General features: G+C 39.3%; 2 protein-coding genes across 3 annotated transcripts; one reads left to right on the forward strand and one right to left on the reverse strand.

The window, feature by feature from the left end:
* Positions 1-663: 663 nt before the first annotated feature.
* On the reverse strand, positions 664-2,560 carry LOC114265439 (uncharacterized). Its single transcript, XM_028206259.2, has 2 exons — positions 1,994-2,560; positions 664-1,431 (listed from the first exon to the last, which is right to left on the reverse strand). Exons 1-2 carry the CDS (start codon positions 2,558-2,560, stop codon positions 664-666), a joined length of 1,335 nt encoding a protein of 444 aa, XP_028062060.2.
* Positions 2,561-18,764: 16,204 nt separating this feature from the next.
* LOC145802139 (uncharacterized) lies at positions 18,765-23,170 on the forward strand. Of its 2 annotated transcripts, none has more exons than XM_082894794.1 (2): positions 18,765-19,682; positions 20,168-23,170. In XM_082894794.1, the coding sequence occupies exon 2, from the start codon at positions 20,172-20,174 to the stop codon at positions 21,597-21,599; it is 1,428 nt and encodes a 475-aa protein (XP_082750920.1). In that variant the 5' UTR covers positions 18,765-19,682; positions 20,168-20,171; the 3' UTR covers positions 21,600-23,170. The 2 variants fall into 2 exon arrangements, with proteins under 2 accessions (XP_082750920.1, XP_082750921.1); XM_082894795.1 differs by having other exon boundaries at positions 20,168-23,155.
* Positions 23,171-23,536: the final 366 nt, after the last annotated feature.

Here is a 23,536-nt window from a genome sequence, read left to right on the forward strand (position 1 = left end):
TTTTTTTTTATCGGCAAAATGGGATATATTGATATATCAATTGAATACAAGAAGGTAAAGAGAGATACGTCAATAGCAGGAAAGAAAGGGGGGAGAATGCGTCAATGCTTGCAACATACATCAAAAATAAGTTGACACCTATAAGCAAGCAAAGCAGGCACAACCCCTTTACAAACACAAGGAAAATAGAAGGCGATATGCCAAACTAATACACGAAAGCAACTAACGTAAAGTAGCCACAACACAATGGAGATCAAGAGGTCAAAGAATAGGAGGTTTCTTCTTTTTGTCTTTGATATTCTGAATCTCTTGAATATGGAAAAGGAAGTCATGAATGGTGAAGCCGGAGAAACCAAAACACCATTGCCAGTGCCATCTCCTTGAGGAACCACCCCTTCCCCACTTCTCATGCTAAGAATTGTTATTACTATCGAAAGATAGGTAAAAAGTGTATTGAAATGTATCAATTTAGTTTAAAATATGTTTATTTAACAATGAGACATCTTTTAATTAGAACTAAAGTTGCATCCGATATTTTTAAAATCTTCAAAAAGGTAATTCCTTACCATTTATTTTTACTACCCTCTACAAATCTAACATTCAAATAGAGCATAACGAAAATTCACGCATTAAACATAAAGATATATAAAAGAAACATAAAGATCAAACATTAGTATGGCTCAATTGAACTGAATTCGAAGATCCATTTAGATGCCTTAGGAGTGATTTGACCGTGCTGAATTTTTGAATTCTCTTGGCAACTAGATGTCTACTATGTTCCTCCTCAAACGCCTTTCCTATTAAACGAACCATCTGCGCTAAGAGAAGAATTGTCATTAGACTGTACCACACGGTGAGTGCAATTACAGTAGTATGACCGAGTGATGTCTTGTAAATTTTTGGTGCGATCACAATAATAGAAATTGCATATGCTCCTGCCATTGATGTAATTGTCAGCCACATGAGCACAACAAGAATGCACACGAAAATCTTTCTCTTAAATGGCAATCCACTTGTGAGCAGCATGATTGTGCTCAGAGATGTAACAAATCCCATCGTGTTAGCACGGAGGAAATGCGGGAATAATTCTGGAAAATTATAAGCCATTACAGCTTCCCCAGCTATATGTCCATTTGAATTATCTTGCCAAACACCGCCCGGAGGGGTTACCCCCGCTTGAAAAGCTATTGTTGCAATGAGTGATGCCACCACCATTAATGTTTCCTTTTTCTTTGGCAGCCACTGAACCCATGTGAGATCCTTGCCTCTTATGGCTCCAGCTTTTTGGAGTTCATCTTCAATACTATCTATGATATTATCAGAAATTTTCATATCCTTTCTAATTTGTGCAAAAATGTCCAATGCTGTGTACCCGCTAGCATTGGCTAAATTTACATCTACCGTCGCATTAGTAAGCAAGTATTTTAAGACCTGAAAAATGAAAGAAACTTATAACTTAATTGATTATCCGGTTGGCAAAATTATAGTATCACTATCACTATGTATCCTTGCGGGGCCATTTTGGTATTATGTACAAAAGAAAACAAAAATAAGAATGTTGTTATATGCGCTTGTCATTTTTCTTTGGACCCTCACCTCTTCATATTTTTTATGATTACAATTTTATCCATTCATAAAATATCAATTTTATTTCCATCCCAAACCTTAATCGTAACCCTAACCCCACCCCCACTCTTTATCCCCCAGCTTCGGAGGTGGGGGTTGATAGGAGAGGTATGGATGGCTGGAAAATAGGTTGCGGGAGGTCAGGGGTGGAGTAGAGGGAAGGGGTGGGTAGGTGGCAAAGTGTAGCCAGAGGTAGGGGATGACAGGGGTAGGATCCAAAGAAGGATTGGAATTATGGTGGGTGTTTAAAGAAATAATTATGGGAGTCGATTTTGGTAGTATAGGTCCAAAAAGGTGGAGGGTCCAAAGACTATGGTTGGGGCATTTAGCAACACTCAATGAAAAAATATCTTAATAATGGTCATACCTCAATTTGTTTATTCGCCACAGCTAGATGTAATATGGTATTGCCTCTACCATCTTTAGCTTCCGCAAATTCTTTACTTTTAATAGTATTCACTAATTGCTTGAGAGAATCTAATTGATCGTGCATCACACATAGATGTAAGATGGTTTCACCTCGGTCCATGGTAACTTGAGCGGCATGTGGGCAGGCTTGTACCAACACTTTCAATACATCAACCTTACCCTTCATGACGGCAAGATGAAGAGAGTTTCTACCATCTTTGTCACGAGCTAAGCATGTGTCTGGATTTGCAGATATCAACGTTTGTGCAATCTTAACGTGTCCTTTAGCTGATGCTAAGTGAAGGGCTGAGCGTTGTGAAGAGTCTAGAACTTCAGTAAGTTCTGGATTCAGATGCAGAACCTCGGTCACGAAGTCTGCATGTCCGTGCAATGCAGCCACATGCAAAGGACTCCCACCGAACCAACCAGAGTTAACTCTATGAAGAACTAGTGGATCTTCTTTGACTATTTGATGTAATATTATGACATCGCCTTGGATTGCTGCATCGTGGAGCCTCTGATCCATTCTCTCTAGCTCTCTTGTGATAATGATAATTATGCACAATGCACAAGAATAAGAGCTGTGACTAGCAAGTCTGGTGTTTATGGTCACACAAACACTAGAAAATATAGGGAAGCACATACTATAATTTTTGTTGACCTGAGGAATATTAGTACTATCTTTTAGTTTCTCTCTTTCTTTGCTTTTCTTTATATATATATATATATATATATATATTTATATTTGCAAAGAAACTTCACAGAACATATGACTAAAATAGTTGATATACAAAGAAAAAGGGATAGTTTCATCTCCTTGTCTCTTTACCAGAAATTGGGATTCCATCTCTCACTGGATTTCCATTCCCTCACTTAGTCCTCCCCTTATGTTTATATATTGTTTTTCTTTATGCTTTATCAAACAAACAAACAAATAAATAAAAATAAAAATAAATAGTCGCCAAAGTAGACAAACTTTTATTTTATTCTGTTTAACTGGAGTTGTAAATTCATTGGTTATTGACCAAAGCATATTTGTTTGGTAGACATTTATTTATTTGCCAGCACAAAACTCCAAACTAAGTAGGGTTGTCAATAATGGTCAAAACCTCAAAAAGTTAACATTTTTCTATCATATTATTTTTATTTTATATTATGTGTTAACACGATATTAGCAACAAATAAGAGTAGTAAGACCCATTAAAATATTAACATATTGAATCATAGCATCGTACTGAACATAACATTGAAGAAAAATAGCATTTTGTACTTGAAAAATCCTATGCAAGTTTCGCAATGTAAAGTTAAGGGTCTGATGAACTAAAGTAATGTCATACAACTTGAAAAAATTATACAAAAAATGATGTGACATGAAAATTTTAAGTAATGTATTAATTTCCTTTCAACTAGTTATACACACTTCCTTTGCACAATCGACAATTACAAGAATTTCTCATGAGGTTTATGAAATTATACTGATCTTCCTTACTTTGTTAATAACAAATAAATATATTTCTATATGATACCAAATTTCTTATCAGAATAATCGTAATTTCTTTTAATTTTTCTATAAATTTTTAAGAAACACAAAAACGTCCCTAATGAATTTAGTTTATTTCTATAAAAAAAAAATTCCAAAAATAGTTGACATTTTTAGATTATTTATTTATTTAAATTTTTTAGACTCACCTATACAAGACGGATTGAAAAGTTAAAAAGTTTTGATATAAAAATATCACTAAAGACGAAAAAAATTCAGAAAAAAAAAGTTTGGTTTTTTTAAGTGGTTACCAAACACCCATACTTGGAGTAAATCAAACTGATATGTTTTGGTTGTATATGTTGGCTCCAGCCAACATGGAGGAGTAGTTGGAGGTTGGCTCCAAGTCAAGAAGTAGGAGGGGAGATGGTAGGTGACAGTCCTCCCAATTACTCCTCTTCCTTGACTTTGTTCCCTCTCGTTTGTGTATAAATTGAGGTGATGAGGAAGGGATGAAACACAACACAGACAGAGCAAAAGAGAATCAGAGAGAGTGCGTATAAATCTATAGTGAAATCTCCCTCCAGGAAATTCTATAGTAAAATCTCTCCGTGGACGTAGGCAATCGCCGAACCACGTAAATATCTTATGTCTTTTCTTTGTGTGATTGATTTCTGGGTATGCCTAAACCTAACAAGTGGTATCAAAGCCTCATTTGTCGATTTTTCAAAAAAACCGGGTGTGTTTTTCGAAATTGCCAAAAATCAAGTTGCTCGAAATTCACTTTTGAGCATACTGGGAGACAGCTTTTGATGAGAGAAGTCTAGAATTGCAAAGCAAAGCTCCCGACGAGGCTCCACGCGCTATCTAAAAAAGGCGAGTGAAGCCTAGTTGCAGGCATACGCTTCACGCGCCATTACCTGTACCGACACGTTACCTTAGTCGCGGATACGCGCCAGATGCGCGGCGGAAGGAAAAAAGAGAGTGTTTTGTGCGTGATAGTGACGTCACTGCCACGTGTCAGAGTCACCTCATCGCCACGTCAGCGCCGTATCATTGCCACGTCAACGACACGTTAGCCTCAGTTGATTGTTGACCGGTCGGGTTGACCCGACCCAATCCAGAGGAAGAGGGCTATTCGGTGCTACGCGGCTAAGGTACATCCGCAGATCTAAACTATCGAACTTATTTTGGCTAGATCTGAGCCATTTGAAGTACATTTTTGACGATCCAATAGCTATTTCCAACTATTTAGAGTGTTCCAAAGCGATCCGCATGATCAAATTTTTGAATCAGAGTTTCTGTAAAAAGTAAAGAAGACAATGAAGGAATTCATATTAACTTCAAGATCCATGATCAAGTTGAATCCTTCTAATTATGCAATTTGGAAGCTGCGGATAGAAGACATCCTATATTATAAAGACCTGTTTGACCTTATTGCTTCAAAAGGGGTTAAACTAGAAGAAGTGAAGGATGAAGACTAGATAAAGATGAACCGGAAGACTGTCAGTTATATCAGACAATGGATAGACCACAGTTTGTCTCACCATGTCGCCTAGGAGACAGATGCATATGTCCTTTGGACAATGTTAGAAGGAATGTACTAGTCAAAGACCACCCAAAACAAAGCCTTGGTGATGAGAAGACTTGTAAATCTGAAGTTGAAGAATAGTGTGTCTGTCGCCGAGCACACCAGTGAATTCAAGAATCAGGTGAATCAACTTGCAACCGTCAAGATGCCCTTGGATGATGAAATGCAAGCTGTTCTACTGCTCAGTTTTTTACCAGATAGCTAGGAAACGTTGGTGGTTTCTCTCAATAACTTTGCACCAGAAGGGAAGCTGACCATGAGCATGGTCACAGATGCCATGTACAATGAAAAGACAAGGAGGAAAGACATGAGAGGTCATCAGTCCCATGCTTTTGTCACAGAAGATAGAGGTAGAGACAGAGGTAGAGGAAGAGGCAGAGGAAGAAGCAAGAGTAGAGGAAGATAGAACAACATGAGTAAATCTAGAGACAACAAAAGTCAAGGTAACTCTAGCTTTACTTGTTTTCACTGTGGCCAGGAGGGTCACATAAAGAGGAACTATCCAAGTCGGAAAGATAAAGGCCAAAACAGTAAGTCAAAGGGAGATGAGAACACGACAGCCACAACAACTGATGAAATATTTCTTGCAATTGGTGAAGAGGAGGATTGCATTCACGTGGCTGACCACAGCTATACAGAGTGGGTGATAGACACAGCTGCATCCTATCACGCCACTTCCCACAAAGAACTCTTCAGCTCGTACAACGTTGGAGATTTTGGTATTGTTCAAATGGAAAATTCTAGCTATTCGAAGTTTGTGGGCATTGGGGACATTAGTATTCAGACTAATGTCGGACACAAGCTGGTTTTCAAAAATGTTAGGCATGTAAGGTATGTTCCAGAATTGCATCTGTTAGCAAAGCAATCCAAGATACCTTTATCCAAAGGGAGTGCCTTGAAGCCGTGTGATTATTGCCTTTATGGCAAGCAACATTGAGTATCATTCAGTTCAACAAGCAAGAGGAAAATAGAAGTGCTTAGTATGGTATACTGGGATGTTTATGGCCTAATCGAAGTGGAGTCACTTGGCAGCCGCAAATATTTTTTGATCTTCATTGATGATGCATCAAGAAAGTTGTGGGTGTATTTCCTGAAAACGAAGGATGAGGTATTCCAGCACTTTCAGGAGTTCTATGTAATGGTAGAAAGAGAAACTGGGAAGAAGTTGAAGTGTCTTCGCACAGACGATGGTGGCGAGTACACTTCTAACGTTTTTGAAGCATATTGTGTTAACAGAGGTATCCGGCACGAGACAACAGTTCCCGGTACCCCACAACACAATGGTGTAGCAGAAAGGATGAACCACACTATTGTTGAAAGAGTCAGATGCATGCTTAGAATGGAAAAGTTACCAAAGTCATTCTGGGTTGAAGCCGCCCGTACAGCCTGTTATCTCATCAACAGGTCGCCTTCAGTCCCGTTGAATTTTGTGATACCTGAGGAAGTCTAGTCCACAAGAAAGATATCATATTCTCACTTGAGAGTCTTCAGGTGTAAGGCGTTCGTACACATCTCCAAGGAAAATAGACAGAAGCTTGATGACAAGTCTACTCCATGTATATTTGTGGGCTATTCAGATACAACATTTGGATACAAGTTGTGGGACCCAGTGAATAAGAAAATGTTCAGGAGCAGAGATGTTATGTTTCAAGAAGACCAGACAGTAACAGATTTTGAGAAGTCTGCAAAGTCTAAAGATGTCATCACTCCAAACTTGTTCCCATCTCCCGAGCTATCACAAAATGCTAGATGTGATGATGTGCAACAAGAAGTGCCAGAGTTGCAGGATCCTATGCCAGAAATTGAGGATCAGGATGAAAGAGATGAAGACCTAGATGAAGAAGGTGTTGAGTAGGGGAAGCAACCCCCTTAACCAAAGGCAACTAGGCCTCAGTTGCGGAGATTTGGAAGAGCTATCGTACCATTAACCAAATATCCCGCTTCAAAGTATATTCTCATTACTGATGAGGGGGAGCCCGAGAGTCTTTCGGAAACAAAGAGTCATACAGAGAAAGACTGTTGGATACAAGCCATGAAGGAAGAGATAAGTTATTTGCAGAAGAACCACACTTATGAGCTTGTTCCATTTCCAAGAGGGCAGAAAGGCATTGAAAAACAAATGGGTGTACAAATTGAAGAAAGATGACAAAGGTAAAATATTGTAGCATAAAGCTCGCTTAGTGGTCAAAGATTTTAGGTAGAAGAAGGGAATTGATTTTGATGAGATCTTCTCTCCAGTTGTGAAGATGACTTCCATTCGAGTAGCTCTGGGATTAGCAGCTCGCTTGAATCTGGAGATAAAACAAATGGATGTCAAGATTGCCTTTCTCCATGGTGACTTAGAAGAAGAGATCTATATGGAGCAGTTAGAAGGATTTGGAGTTAAAAGAAAAGAAAATCTAGTCTACAAACTGAAGAAGAGTCTCTATGGCCTGAAGTAGGTGCCGAGACAATGGTACAAGAAGTTTGATTCATTCATGGTGGATCACGAGTACACAAGAACGGTAGCAGACTAGCGTGTATATTTTCGAAGGTTTTCGAATGGAAACTTCATCATCCTACTGTTATATGTCGATGATATGCTGATCATCAGACAGGATATTGCTATGATCAACAAGTTGAAAAAAGACTTGTCGCAGTATTTTGGCATGAAGAATTTAGGCCTAGCATAGCAGATTTTGGGCATGAAGATTGTTTGTGATAGGAAAGCCAAGAAGATATGGCTGTCACAGGAAAAATATGTTGAACGAGTGATTGAAAGGTTCAACATGAAAGATGCCAAGCTAGTCAATACTCCGCTGGTTAACCATTTCAAGCTGAGCAAGAGTTCTCGTCCCTCATCTACCAATAAAAGAGAAGAGATGGAGGCAATTCCCTACTCATCTGCAGTAAGAAGTTTGATGTATGCAATGGTGTGTACTCGGCCAGATATAGGTCACGCAGTTGGCGTTGTGAGCAGATTCCTCGCCAATCCAGGAAAGGAGCGTTAGGAGGCAATCAAATGGATTCTTCGGTACTTGAAGGGAACTTCAAAGATATGTCTATGTTTTGGGGGAGCTGAACCAATTTTGGAGGGTTTTACAAATGCCGATATGACGGGTGATCTTGATGGTAGAAAGTCTACATTAGGATTTTTATTCACCTTTGTAAGGGGAGCTGTTTCATGGAAGTCCAAGCTACAAAAGTGTGTAACTTTTTCTACAACAGAGGCATAGTACATTGTTGCCGCAGATGCTGGAAAGGAAATGTTATGGTTAAAGCGGTTTCTCCAAGAATTGGGTCTACAGTAGGAAGAGTATAAGGTACATTGTGATAGTCAGAGTGCAATTAATCTGAGCAAGAATTCCATGTACCATTCACGTACAAAACACATTGATGTCTGGTATCATTAGATATGAGAAATGATGAAAAAGCAGCTGATGAAACTGGTGAAGATTCACACAGACAAGAATCCTTCTGAAATGATGACCAAGGTTGTCACCAGACTCAAACTGGAAGTTTGCAAGAATCTGATTGGGATGGACTTCAAGTAAGAAGTCAGTTATCCATATGGGCATGAAGGGGGAGAATTGTTGGCTCCAGCCCACATAGAGGAGTAGTTGGAGGTTGGCTTCAAGTCAAGAAGTATAATGGGAGATGGCAGGTGGTAGCCCTCCCAATTACTCCTCTTCATTGACTTTGTTCCCTCTCATTTGTGTATAAATTGAGGTGATGAGGAAGGGAAGAAACACAACACAGACAGAGCAAGAGAGAATTAGAGAGAGTGTGTATAAATCTATAGAAAGTGAGTGTGAGTTTTGTAATCTCCCTCCGGGAAATTCTATAGTGAAATCTTTTCGTAGACGTAGACAATTGCCGAATCACGTAAATATCTTGTGTCTTTTCTATGCGTGATTGATTTCTAGGTGTGTCTAAACCTAACAGTATATGGTATTCTCAATATATTGATGAATGATTGTTGGATTGAATAAATGTTTGTTTCTCATAGGAGGTGGCTGTGGCAATGGTGGATTTCGTTTAAAGGAAATTGCTTGGTAATTTATGAGAAGGAGAAAGAGTGTTGGTGGAAACCAAAACCATATCATATATATATATATATAAGTAGCGGGTTTTTTTTTTTTTTTTTTTTTTTTTTTTTTTTTTTTTTTTTTTTTTTTTTTTCTTCTTCTTCTAAAAAAGACACATCAGCATGCATTTTCTATTCACATATAAAGTTCAATTATAATAACCAATTTTATATACACTTTATTTGAGAAATATTTATTTTTCATTGTGCATTTAATTTTAATTTAGTTTTATCATTGTCAGATTTCTCATGTGTCCAAACAAGGCAAAAACACTAATTTGAATGAAACAGCCCGTGCTCGGAAAAGCATGAATTTTGGTGGACTGATGAAAAATATTGTTTTGATCATGATCCATCGCTTTGTCATGGAAATTTTGGATAAATTCCATCATTTACATTGTCAATTTTAATATTATTATTTTTTTTTCATTTTTATAAAGATTTGCATCTCTACAGAATTCAATTCCATCAAATGAGTGAGTTTTTTGTGAGAATTAATGTTGGTTGAGAATGATGGGTTAGTGAGTTGCGTTGTAAGGATAAAATCGAAAATATGGCCTATTAATTTGGAGTAGGGTTTGTAGGATATTAATACAATCCATATCACCCGACCATAAGTCTCTAAATATTTAGGGATAATTACGGGCCGGTCCTATTAAGTTGACTTAAATATCATTTAGTCCTATTGACCTTTTAAATATACCAATAAATCCTCTATTACCTATACAACAATGCTAGGTATCATAAAAAACCTTTCATGAAACTAATCATGAAAGTTTTGTGATCCTTGAATTACACTTAGAATAAAGCACCACACACTAATCAAGGTAATCCAAGGATCATAAATCTGTCATGATCATTTTCATGAAATTTTTTTCATGATCCTTAACTTTTCTCTTACCTATATTACCCTCATTAATTTATTACTTCTCATTTATTATCTTTTTTCTGTAATAGTCTCTTTCTTTCTATCAATTCTCCATGAAGTTTTTCTTTTTCTCCTCTCTCTCTCTCTCTCTCTCTCTCTCTCTCTCTCTTTACACCATTTCTCTAAAGAGCTTCAAACCACCACTGTCTATCGCCAACGTCGTTATACCATCACCGTCGCCATGGCCGTCCACCTGCTACAAACTACTACCACCATCACCTCATTATTTGATCACCGCCATCATTCACCAACAATTTCTATCATTTTTTTATCTCCACCACCACTGATCTACACTTTGCCATTGTTGATTTATATTATATAACCTTCGATCTACATACCACCGTTACTGATCCACTACTACCATTCACCAACCACCACTACCATCACCAATCTACACCATCATTGATCAGATCTGGCCATTTACAATGTCGATATAGTATTGTAGCCATCTTCATTGTCAAGATGTAGCCATTACATGGTCACCGAGGCTCTTTCTAGTGAGATCAAGTCTCTCTCTCTAGTTAAACCAAATTTATCAGTCTTACATTTTTTGTGTGTGTAAATGTGTTAATGTATTTGTGAAAATATATGCAAGTGAATGTATATGTATATGAGTGTAAGAGTATAAAAGAGTATTAATTAAATGATCTAGTTATTTATCATTGATAAATTTATCACTGTTAACATTTATCTCTATCTTCCTCCATTCCTTATTATTTTTCTTAAACCAAATTAGCTGCAAATCATGGTTTAATATATCAGTCATAAATTTATCACCGAATCATCATTAATTCTTGTATTGATTTGTGACGGTGATGATATATTCAACGATAAATTTATCACTGAATCTGTCTTTGATTCTTTGTGTTGATTTGTGAATGTGAAGAATAATGAGAACTTCTGGGAAAGGTTCCTTATTCCTCTACTTCATTCTCTTCATCCTTGTTCTTCTCTTTTTTCTCATTGCCACCAGATTTGAGGAGGTGGTGGTGGTAGTGTCGCGTTAGAGATGGAAAATGACCAAAAAAATAGTCAAAGGTAATTGTTGGAGGTCGATGGTGGTTGCCGACAGCTCTAAATGATGACTAGAGGTGGTTGCCAACGGTTAAAAGTGGTAGTCAGTGGCCAAAGATGGTCTCCGACAGCCAAAGATGATAGCCAGTAGTTGTCGGTGATAACGTGCCATGGGAATATTAATAGATGAAAAAATAAAGAAGACTTATTAGTAAATAAATCTAGTTAAGGCTTGAAATATTATTCCCATATTAGGAGCTATTGGTAGTTTATTACCCATAGTACCAACCGTTAGAAACAATAAGTAGTTTACCCAAATATTATTTGATTCACATTTTTAAGGCTTGAACTCATTACTTTCCTTATAAGTGTGGTACACGCAAAAATAGGCCCCAATGAAAAACATGTATTACAATTTGGGCCAAAATAAACCCCAAAGTTCCTCAAGTCTCAAACTGCATCTTTGACCTGATGAATTTCAGTGCAACATGGTAAGAGGGAAGAGTAGTCCACTTACAAAACCACAAGTGTCCAAAATTAATTTTTAGTTTTGAAATTCAAGAATTGTTTTAGTTTTTTGCCCTTTGTATTGAGTAAATTTTTTCATATTTATTTTCTTTACCCTTTAAATTTACTTAATTTAGATCCACTTAAAACATAAAATATTTGTGTTTAAAAATTTCTTCACAAATACAATTTTCACTAAATTTAAGTGTATTTAGATACGTTTATCGAAAAAGTTTTTAAAAAAATTATGAAAATATTAAAAATTTCACTAAGACAAAAAAAATATGAACAAAAAACTCAAATACAATTTCCAAAAACAAAACCAAACACCTAAGGGCTAAAAATGTCTTGTCCAGTTTGGTATCATTTTTTTGAAGTCTATATTAATCGGTGAAAATTTTAAATTTATGTGAAAATAATTTTTTTAAAAATTAGAGAACAAGTGTTTGGTGCTTCTTAAAAAGAGCATTGTATTCAAATTTTTTTCTTCCAGAAAACAGTTTTCTGGGAACTTTTTGCCAAACTAACTCTATTTTATTTGGTTAGTAATTTGTCATCTATTTTTAATTAAAATGTATATTTATTTTTGTTTATTTCAGTGTGTACCCATCATCAGCATTAATTTCAATCGTTTTAGCCATATTAAAAAGGAAGTCAATAAAATTATATCAAAAGTGTGGGCAAACTATATTTTCTCCAAATTTCAAGGAAGTGAATGTAATTTTATATATTAAGGGGTGAATTACACTCACCCCTTGAGGTTTAAAAAAAAATAGTCAACCCCGCACTTTTGATATTAGCAGAGATAAATTTAAGAAAATTTTCAATTTTACATCTGAAGATAAATTTATTATCCAAAAGATAACAGACTTGCACACATTATACATAAAGATCAAATATAAAGATAAAAACAACATAAGTATCAAATATTAACACGAATCAGTTAAACTAACTTAAATATTTTTTTCAGCCACCCTAGTGTAGTTCAAGTGAATTGATTTTTTGAATTCTCTTGGTGACCAATGTCCACTCCATTCGCCAACTGTCTTTTTCACTAAATGAGCTGTATGTAGTAAGAGTAGAATTGCCATTACACCGCACCACAAAATTATTGCAACTGTAATTGTATGACTAAGTGGTTCTCTGTCAATTTTTGGTGTGATCACAACAATAGAAATTGCATATGTTACTGCCATTGATGTAATGGTCAACCACATGATCGCGGCTAGAATCCACATGAAAATCCTTCTCTTGAATGACAATCCACTTATGAGCAACAGGATTGTGCTTAGAGATGCAACAAATCCTACTGTGCCAGCACGAATGAAATATGGATATGAATCTGGATAATTATAAGCCATTACAGCTTCTCCAGCTCTGTGTCCCTCTGAGTTGTGCCAAACACCACTTGGAGGGCTCATCCCAACTTGGAAAGCTATCGTTGCAATGAGTGTTGCCACCAATATTATTGTCTACTTTTTCTTTGCCAACCACTCAGACTGTCCAACATCCTTGCCACTCATGGCTCCGGTTTTTCAGAGTTTTAATATCATTTGGATTTTCCACATCCTTTCTAATTTGTGCTAGAATGTCCAATGTTTTGTACTTGCTAGCATTTTTTATGTGTACATCTAGCGTCGCATTACTAAGGTGTTTTGAGAAGTTGGTAAAAAGTTGACTTTTAACTTTTTATCAAGTTTTTTGGCTTTTTTGGAAGTGATTTGAGAAGTTGATAAAAAACTAACTTTTTTACTTTTTGATTTAATATTTTTTAAAAGTGTCACATCACTCTAAAGTGACCAAAATATCCTTACTTTTTGCATCTCAACAATTTTTTGAATTAATTAATTATAATGTTCCAGAGAGTAGTTTGGTAAATTTGTAAGTGGCTTTTTTGGGTCTTCCCAAATGGTATCAGTGGCGTTTTTGCATGGGTTGGCGTTTTTGGGAAGTTGCACAAAACACAGCTTTTTGTTGCGTTGCCAAAACGGCACTAAGCATTAGTAAGCAAGTAGTTTTACGCCTGCCAAAAAAAAAAAAAAAAACTTTAATTACTTCCCGTAAGAGCATCTCCAACGGTTACTCAGATTTTTCACCAAATTTGAGTAAAAAATGGCTCATTTTACCAATTTGATACCACTCGCTCCAACGGTGTACTTTTTTCAAATTTGTACCAGGGGCAACCGGTTGGTCGACCGGTTAAGCGAAATTTTTTTTTTTTTTGAACTTTTTGAACCTTTTAGTGGTCGACCGGTTAGGCCAAAATTTTTTTTTTTTTTTTTTACTGTTTGAACCTTTTTCTTCGAACCGTTTGAACCTTTAGGCGGTCAACCGGTTGGTCAACCGGCCGGGCAACCGGCTGGTTGACCGGTTGGTCTCTCCCAACGGTTAGGAACAGTGATTTGGTAAAATGCTTCGCCTGTTCTCATTTTGGTACAAGATTTGCTGAATTCTGGATTTGATATCGATTTGGTGAAACCGTTGGAGCTCAAAAAAGTGACTTTTTCATCAAATTTTGAATTTGATATCAGGTTTGCTGAAGCGTTGGAGATGGTCTAATATGTTAACTAGTTGCAACTTTGAGAAAATCATTTTTTGTTTAAAAAAAAAAAAAAACCACACTTGATTATAGTCATTTCTCAACTTGTTTAATCGCCAAAACTAGATGTAATATGGTGTTGCCTCTTCCATCTTTAACATTCACAAACTCTTTATTTTTAGGATAAATTACACACACCCCCCTTGAAATTTACTTAAATTACAAATTACCCCTATGTGGTTCTAGTAATTACATTATGCCCATAAGATTTCTAATTTCATAACAAATAGGTCTTTTTATTAATAAATCATCAAGTTAATTAACAATTTTTAATAATGTTAAAATTTTATTTCAATTAATAATTTAGATAATTTTATTATTGCATAGGTGAACAGTTATAAATTTCACTTTTTTAATTAATTCTGTTAAATAAAAAATTCTGACAGAAAGGTATTTGTAATTTTCCAAACCACAAAGCACAATTTGTATTTTAAGCAAATCTCAGTAGCTGTATTTGTAATTTACCTTTATTTTTAATGGTATTCATCAATTCTTTTAAACACTCTAACTAGTTGCACATCATTCATGAGTATAAGATGATCTCACCTCAGTCCATCACAACTTCAGTTGCTTCAGAATTGGCTTGAACACACTTTCAACACATCGACCTTGCCCTACATGACTGCAAGATGTAATGCACTTTTACCATCATTGCCACAAGCAAGGCACATGTCAAGATCTACTGATATCAATGCTTTTACAACCTCAACATGCCCCTTTACTGATGCTAGGTGAAGGGGCAAACATTGTGAAGAGTCCAGAACGTCGGCAAGATCTGGATGTCGATGCAAAACTTCCCTCACAAAGTCTGCATGCCCACCGCAATGCAGCCACATGCAAAGGACTCCAACCAAACCTACCAAAGTTCACTCTATCAACACTAGTGGATCTTCTCTGAGTATTTGATGTAATAATGTAACATTGCCTTTTATTGCTGCTTCTTGAAGCTTCTGTTCCATTCTCTCTAGCTCTCTATGACAATGAATATGAATATATGAGCAATGCAAAAGAAAAAGAGCTGTTAACAATGAATATGAATATGGAATTTTGGTCAAACTATTATGATCCATTCATTTTAAAACAAAAGGTCCATCATGACCAAAATTTATAAAAAAATCTTGTTAACCACTGCTCAATAGGCGTTTGTTAAAGATAAAAAATAAAAAATAAAAAACATATTTCACATAAATATATACATCTTTATATAAATCTATACAGTTTTTTCATGTATTTCAATACACATTCTAGTATTATAGTAATGTTCATAAATAAAAAGTGTATCTACCCTTTCAAATTTCTTAATAGTATTTGGCCATAAACCAAGGTTCCAACTCCTTCCACGTGGTATCTAACTAAAATATAGAAACAAAATGTAGGTGTCAAAAAAAAAAAAAATAAAAATAAAAAAACTACCAAAAATAAGTATCCACTGAAGAAGATCCTTCTCCTTCCCTTTTTTTCTGAAGAAAAGGAAGATCCCCACAAAATCGATGAAATAGAAGAGATCCGAGTGAATGGAAAGGAAAAAACTAGCGTAAAATTTTTAGAAGTCTTTTTGGGTCCCTAGCTTTGCTCTATAGAAATTAACTCAAATATATGATGGAAAATGCTAAATCAACCAAACAAAAATTATACAGAATTTGCTCACATCATGTAGAAATGGTACACTTAAAATTATAATCATAATAATGGATGTTATGCTTTTAAACTAAGTGATATAATTATCCTATACAATTTATATATATATATATATATTGGTACAAGGTATGAACAAATACAATAATATTTCTACACAAAGGGGAGGGGGGGACTGGGGGAATCGAACGCCAGTGAGACTTGAAACCCCCACACCCGTAGTCCTGTAAAGGGACAGCTATCCATTTGTATTTATATAGTTCTATTCATATATTATATCAAAGCACATACTTTTCACATGTTATCTAACTCCACAAAAGTATAAAAAATGAGTGAAATATATTTATATCAAGTCGACTCTTTGAACATGAGAGCCAATTCCACCACAAAATAAAATTAAAAAAAAAAAAAAAGACTTGAAGATAGTAAGTCAACAAAAATATGTGGTTTCACATATTCTTGTGTTTGTGCATTCTATGAACACTAGTTTACTACACATTTCTAGTCACAACTATTCTTAAATCTAGACAAAAAATGGAACAGAGGCTCCGCAAAGCAAGCAATACAAGGTAGTGTCACATTATTACATAAACTACTTGGAGAAGATCCAATAGTTCTTGATAGAGTTACCTTTGGCTGCTTCGGTGGGAGTCCTTTGCATGTGGCTGCATTGCATGGGTATGAAGAATTTGTGATAGAAGTTCTACATCTAAATCCAGATCTTGCTGAAGTTTTGGATGCTTCACAACGCTCACCCTGCACTTAGCATCAGCAAAGGGGCACATCGAGGTTGTACAAGAGTTGATACCAGTAGATTTTGACATGTGCCTAACTCGTGACAAAGATGGTAGAAACCCACTCCATTTTGCAGTCATGAAGGGCAAGGTCGATGTGTTGAAACTGTTAGTTGAAGTCAGCCCCTGTAGGAGAGGGTTCAAGAAAGGAGTTGGAAAATTCGAAGATCTTCGAAGATCCTTGAAGAACAATTTCGAATTCTCTAGAATATGATGAGAGGCTTAGATTCTTCAATAATCTCAACTTAGGAACACGGCAACAAAGGATATGATGGAGATAAGAGATTGGGTGAAGAAGAAGGCAAAATGGCTAGAGAATAGAATAATGGCAAGGCTCTCCCATGGATCTCCCACTTTCACTCTCAAGGTTGATAATGGAGAAGGGAAATTAGTTCTTTCCCAAGAGTTAAAAATCTCCAAAATCCATCCCTTGTAAAGCTATGGGTGGGTGCTATTTATAGGCACCTCATGATGTAGGATGGAGCCCATGTGCAAGGCACATGGGGGATATTCTCTCTAACCACCTTGTCCGAGGAGGTGACCTCTCCGAGGAGGTGACTTCTCCGAGGATGAGAAAACCCCGAAGAGGAGATCAATCCCTCGGCGAACCCTTCTTCTTAGCCACACCTAACCAATGATCCCCAATCATCCCAAAGGGTCAGGGGTAGTCCCAGAGGACGTCCTGCCGCAAAATATTGCCGAGTCTCATGGACCCCCCGTGGTCGTGCCACCTCGACCCGGGTATAGGCTAGTTTAACCGAAGAGTGAATTTATCTCCACTCACCGTCCTCGGAATCGGGTCCTTTGTTCGAACTCCATTACGCCCATGGTTCTGGTGCGTAGATCCCGGAAAGCTCCGAGCCCGCAAGTGTTCTGGGACTCATTAACGGAGCGACTTCTAGATTGCGTCTGAATCCGTTCGAAGCCAAGTGTTTCGGACCTCTAGGTTCGTGGATCCGAACCCTTTCCAGTCCGAGTGCCTCGGATCTCTAGACTTGCTTAATACCCTTTCGAGTCCGGGCCTGAGTAAGTCTCTAGGTTTGTGGATCCGAACCCTTTCGAGGCTTACAGCGATTCAATCCGTTTGATGGCGATAAATCTAGGCCCACCAATTCTTGGACTCGCGATAAATTCGGGCCCACTAATCTTGGGCTATTGGGCCTAAATAATTTAGTGGGCTCAAATTAGCCCCTCTTACATTTGCCCCTTGCGTGTATGAGAAATTTTAAATTTCTCAGACATGCATACTGTCATTTCTTCGACCCTGTTTCGCATCACGTTCCCCAAAAAAAAAAAAAAAAAAAAAAAAATGTTTTGTCACGACAGAGCCTATGGATAAAGTTGATGACGCACTTCAATTTATAAAAAAAAATTGACAAGCAAAAATTTAATTTTTTTGTACTTTTTTTTTTTTTTTTTTTTTAGGCTCACATGTGCCTTTGTTGTTTGGCACACACGGATAATGCTCTTTTTTTTTTATTTAAGGAAAGTGCCAAAACCCTAAGCCTCACCAACTTTTGCACAGCCGCCACAAGCACAGACCCAACTCGTCTTCTTCAACAGGCACAGACCCAGCTCCTTTCTTCCTCTCCAAGAAGGCTTCATCTGTTCATCGTCATTTTGCACACCATCGGCGGCTACACCCTCGGCTATCATTGGTGTCGTGACAACGTCGTCAAGCCAACACCAGCCTCTTCTGTGGCCCTACTGCCGTTGCCTTCCTCAACTGACCAGCACCGACGCCGACGCCGCTGCTTGCTCCGGTGCCAACCACACACGTCGCCCTTTCAACGCGTCGTGTGTGGTCACCAACTTACGCTGCGACATCACTGCTGGTTCCGGCCTCGCTCGTCCACTGCTCGTGCATGCGGCTTGCGCCGTCTCTGCCCTGTCTTGATTTACGGCCTGCGCTGTGTGATGCTATACATCTTTGTGCAAGATAAAGCCGGCTTCATCTGAGATTGAATGGCATAAACTTGGTGACTCTGGTCACTAAGGCAAGCAATCCGAATCACACCATCGAAAATTAGATCCTGTGTCCGGGAACAATTGACGAAGCTAAGGTCGTAGTACCAGCCGTGATATTCTGGGAAGGGAGAGGCAGATAAGTTGAAGTTTTGAAGCTGTCGCGGGAGGCAGCGATTGGGGTCAGATATATCCATGGTCTGAGATTTGTAGTCAATATTGTTAACAAAAACATTAACAGAAAATGGAAGCTGGAGGAGTGGGTATTTGGAATGACGAATGCAAGAAAGATCAAAGCCAAGATGATACCCACAGTGCTCGGGCTGTTTCCCTATGAGCCTGAAAGGGAATCGGATTTCAGGGCCGTGATGCTCTCTGCACCTTGTTGGTAAGCACTCAAGATCTTGTTCTTCTGCTCCTCCTCCGAGCCCAACTGTAGCTGCTACAGCAATCGGTACGAATAATAGGACTGTGAGCAACAGAATTCCATGGAAAATGGCCATCTTAATTAATGGCTAATATTTGATACTCTGAAACAAAATCCCAGAGGCTAATTTTATTGAAGAAATCTGGCTTTGTTGTCTTGAATCCATGCTATTGAATTTTGAACCTGTGCCGATAATTTTGACAATAATTTTGACATACATACAGGTTTGATGTTGAATAATTAATTATTGTCTTGTCGATCTTGTAGATGCTCGGAAGATAAATAGTGGATGCCCGATGCTTTGCCTTCGTCTTCGGCTGTTCAACGCGAACCACACGTCGCCCACTCAACGCGATATGTGGTTTTTTTGCCTAACACCATCCAGCTCGTTAGTCTCACAGCCCGGCGCTATTTTTTCGGAGTTTGAATCTCGGTTTTTGCATACTCACTGGTTCCAGTTCCGATCACTGTTGACTTCGACGGTTCCAACGCACACCACACACGTTCGCCCTCTCAACGCAACGTGTGTGGTCCTGCCAAGCCTAGCCCAGTCTTGTTGATTACAGTCTGTAAAGCCTCTCTGATTTCAGCTTAAATTTCCAGTATCGGCTTCAGACTTCACCTCTCTAACTGCCCAAATTTGTAAGTATGAAATTCGGCCCCCTCTTCCGAATGTCAATATATTTAAATATATATAAATATATTTTTGTGGCAATGTAGAGGGCTCAAGCAATCTGATGAAAATAAAAATAAAATAAATAAATAAAAAACTGAATCTGAATATGGACTCAATTTTTGTGGCAATCCCAATGATATATTTTTTTTAGCTCAAACACCGTGATTTTGGCCATATGGAAACATGCACTAGCACTTGAAACCTTATTGAGGTGCTTGGCTTGAACATAATTTGTTGAACTTTATCATCGAGGAAAGGCCGAATATAACTTGTTGACTAGTATTTGAGCTCCATTTTTGACATGGAGAGAGAAAATCCTGGGCTTATGAATATGGACTTTCAGAGAAACGAATAGTTGATGCCGAAATTTCATTCGAATGTGTTGCTTTAATTCCAATATTCTGAATTTTAATACGGTCAACTTCTTACTATTTATACCTGTTTATTTCAGCCATATGTCTTCTCAAAAGAAACCCGTAGCTCCGGGGTCATCAGAACCGGCTCTCATGAAAGAGAGGGATGTACCTCCGGCATCTGAGTGGAGGAAATCTCCTTATTTTGGTCGGAAAGACCCCTTCTGGCGGGCGGCTACCTCCACCACTTCTCTTCTATCTCCGAAGGGGGCTCCATTATGTCTCACTGAGGACACTGACTCTGGACATGAGGCCCTCATTTCTCCTTCCTCGGTGCTACGCTTTCGGATTGAGCGGGGGGACTTTCCATACTGTTATCCTCAGTTCAAGGCCTTCTCAAACCCTCCTTTTGGTTGGCAGGAGTGGGTCGATGATGTTCTCTCGGACAAGAGCTTCTGTCAGCGGCTTCAAGAGGCCCGCCTATTGATCCCAGTGAAAATATCTCGATCCCTATCCATCCGTCGCAACAATGCTAGCCTGGAAGCCATGGCTCTTCGGTGGAGCACCGAGACACACACCTTTATACTTGGCCAGCACGAGATGGGGCCCACCCTTGAGGATGTGTTCATGTTGCTGCGTCTGGAAGTGACCGGCCCTGATGCCTTCGACCTTGAGCAGACACCCCCCGAAGATGATTCTTTGATCCAATCTCTGAAGCTAAATCTTCAAACTTGTGGTCGGTGGAGTTCCGTTTTTGATGGTTCAGCGAGGAGGACTAGTCGAGTAAGGACGGACCGTGCCTCCTATACTGCATGGATCCGCCACTTCTTCAAAGATCTTCAGCCCTTGGCCAGAGATGCTGACCCTGACTCTCGGGAGTATGAGGCCGGTCCGATGTATGGCTCTAGGCTCTATTTCTTGGGATTTCTGGCTTGCTTCCTTTCATTCTTCATTCTTCCGAGCACACCTCCGAATTCCCTCAATTCTTTCGTCTTCCCCTTGGCAGTCAGGCTTTTCAGAGGAGATCGGATCCCTTTGGCTCCACTATTTCTTGGGAATCTCTACTATCGGCTGGATCTACTACATCGAGATATGGTTCGCTCCGTGGGTCGATATGAGCCTGTCTCCTTTATTCACAGCCAGTTCCTGCTATGTTTCTTCTTCGAGAGGTTCCCAAAATTTGCCCCTGCTCCGACTGTATTTGAGGCGGAAGTTCTTCGAGAGATAGTGGATAAAGATGGCATCCCCGTGCTCGATACTGATGGGTCTCGGACATTTGAGAAAGCGAAGTCTTGCCAGCCGTTGATTACACGGTGGTCACGTACCATTTCCACCTTATCCTTGAATACTCTGGTGGATGATCCCCGACGCTTTGTGGCACAGCCGTATGTATGCCCGCCTGTGGGTGTGGCCACACCGCTTATCTATCATGGCTCCTCCCGCTCGGTGTCCTTTCCTTTGCCGAAGAACATCCCTGCACCCTTTGTTGATATGCTAATTATGATCCGTCCGAGTTCATTACCGGTGTGACATGAGGAAGGCGTTGATAGTGCCGTTTATAGGCCCGACCGCGTAGCATGTCAATTCGGGTTTGATCAATGTGCCCCGGGGCCAGCACCTCCTTTATTATCATTTTCAGCGAGCTACGGGCGCTTCAGTCGCGGGCTTGTACACACCGTGCTTCCCATATCTGGCTCTTTGACGATGCCAGGCTTGAGCCGAGTAGGGGGTTTCACCCCCTCTTTCAGGCGGTATTGGCAGAAGAATATCGATGCGTTTATTGCATTTGTCCAGAGCAGACCGACCGTATGTTTGCCTCCGCCGATTTATAAGAAGGATTCTTCTCTTCGGCTACCCGAGAGCCGAAAATCTGACCACATGTATGAGAGTTTCTTCACCTCATCTGCTCCAACTGACCCTTCTGCTCGGGCATCTGCTTCTAGCTTGGCAATTACTTCTCCGGAGCCAGTCCCTTTGAATAAGGCCTCTGGTCCTCGGACGACCCGCCTTAAGAAGATGGCTCACAAGAGGACTTCTGATGCCAGTCCTTCCGCTCCTCGCCTTTCCAAAAGGCTTCATGAGGTACCCGAAATTTTTGATTTGAAGCTACTTTCCTTTTTGCGACTATACCTTCTAAAATGAAAACTTTTATTTGCCCATGTTGTGCAGGATCCTGCGGTTGTTGACGTTCTCAGTACCGTGGCTCCTGGCCATGCTGCCTCCCCCAGGCCGAACTCAGACTTGGACGACACCCTCCCTTTGTCTGCAAGACTTGTGAAGATGTGCACCCCTCGTATAGCAGTTATAGATGACGATGATGATGAGGCTGAGTCCTCCGATCATTTTTGTGACCTTATTCCACGCACGCGTCGTCATCGCCCTACCGTAGCTGAGGAGGAGCACTACCTTGGTGACGAGTTTATTGGGGCTCACCGTTCTGATGTTGAGATTGCTGGAGGGACTGATGCCACAGAAATTGATGTCGCGGGCCATGCTTCTAGAAGCGATGTAGAGATGAGGTGCGCCTCTGGGAATGGTGTGGAGGTGGATGTGCTAGAGATCTCTGAGACTCGCTCTGGCACTTATGGTGATTCTCATCCTCCGGCCCTCCTTCCTTCTTCAGGGATGACTGCTACTGTTCAGGCTTCATCAGACATTGAGATCGATCAGGTGGTCTCTACACGACCAAGTGACTTTGTTGATGCTAGGAGTCCTTCAGTTGCCCCTGCTTTGCATATTGATCCTCCCTCTGGTAATCTTTCTTTCTGAAGTTTGTCATTTACTTATATCTGTGAGAAATCTTTACTTAAATGACTTTCCTGTTCCCTACCTCTAATAAGGCCTTCTTATCTTTTCTTCAGTGTTAGCTGCTAACGGGGTCTTGCCTTCACCTACCTCAGACTCTGCTCCAGTGTTAGCTGCTACCGGGGTCCTGCCTTCACCTGCCTCGGACTCTGCTCCAGTGTTAGCTGCTACCGGGGTCCTGCCTTCACCTGCCTCGGGCTCTTCTCCGACTCTCTTTGTAACTCCTCACGGTTCTCCTTCTCAAGGGGGGACACCTGTCTTTGAGACGACTGCTAGAGGTTCTTCATCGCCAGTGCCTTCGAATATTTTGGATCTGAATCTTAGTGATTTCCACATTGATAGTGATGCTTTTGGTCTTTCCCCTTATCGTTCGGCATTCTCAGGCTCGGGACCTCTGCCGGGAGTTACCCCTCCGGGTGGTTCATCTAACCCGATAGACATTGGGGAGATTCCTGAGACTAGCAGCTTTCCGGCCCCAATTCCTCCTTCGGCTTCTGGTAAAGTATCATTTCTCCATTATTGGGTAGCTCCTGAGTTTGCTTCAGTTCTACAGCTTGTGCATTCAAGTTACCCGGAGACCTTTGCTTCATTTGCTTGCCAGTGTCCACTCATTCAGACTGCTCTTCTCGAGTCTTTTGCCACTATCTTATTTAGCTTGGACA

The sequence above is a fragment of the Camellia sinensis genome, chromosome 11 (assembly GCF_055761805.1).
Source record: "Camellia sinensis isolate YWXY chromosome 11, ASM5576180v1, whole genome shotgun sequence".
Lineage (NCBI taxonomy): Eukaryota > Viridiplantae > Streptophyta > Magnoliopsida > Ericales > Theaceae > Camellia > Camellia sinensis.

Coding starts and splice junctions, on each gene's coding strand:
- LOC145802139 (XM_082894794.1), top strand. CDS start 20,172: ATGTCTTCTCAAAAGAAACCCGTAGCTCCGGGGTCATCAGAACCGGCT.
- LOC114265439 (XM_028206259.2), bottom strand. CDS start 2,560: ATGGATCAGAGGCTCCACGATGCAGCAATCCAAGGCGATGTCATAATA. Junction 1,432..1,993: donor TGGCGAATAAACAAATTGAG/GTATGACCATTA, acceptor TTCATTTTTCAG/GTCTTAAAATACTTGCTTAC.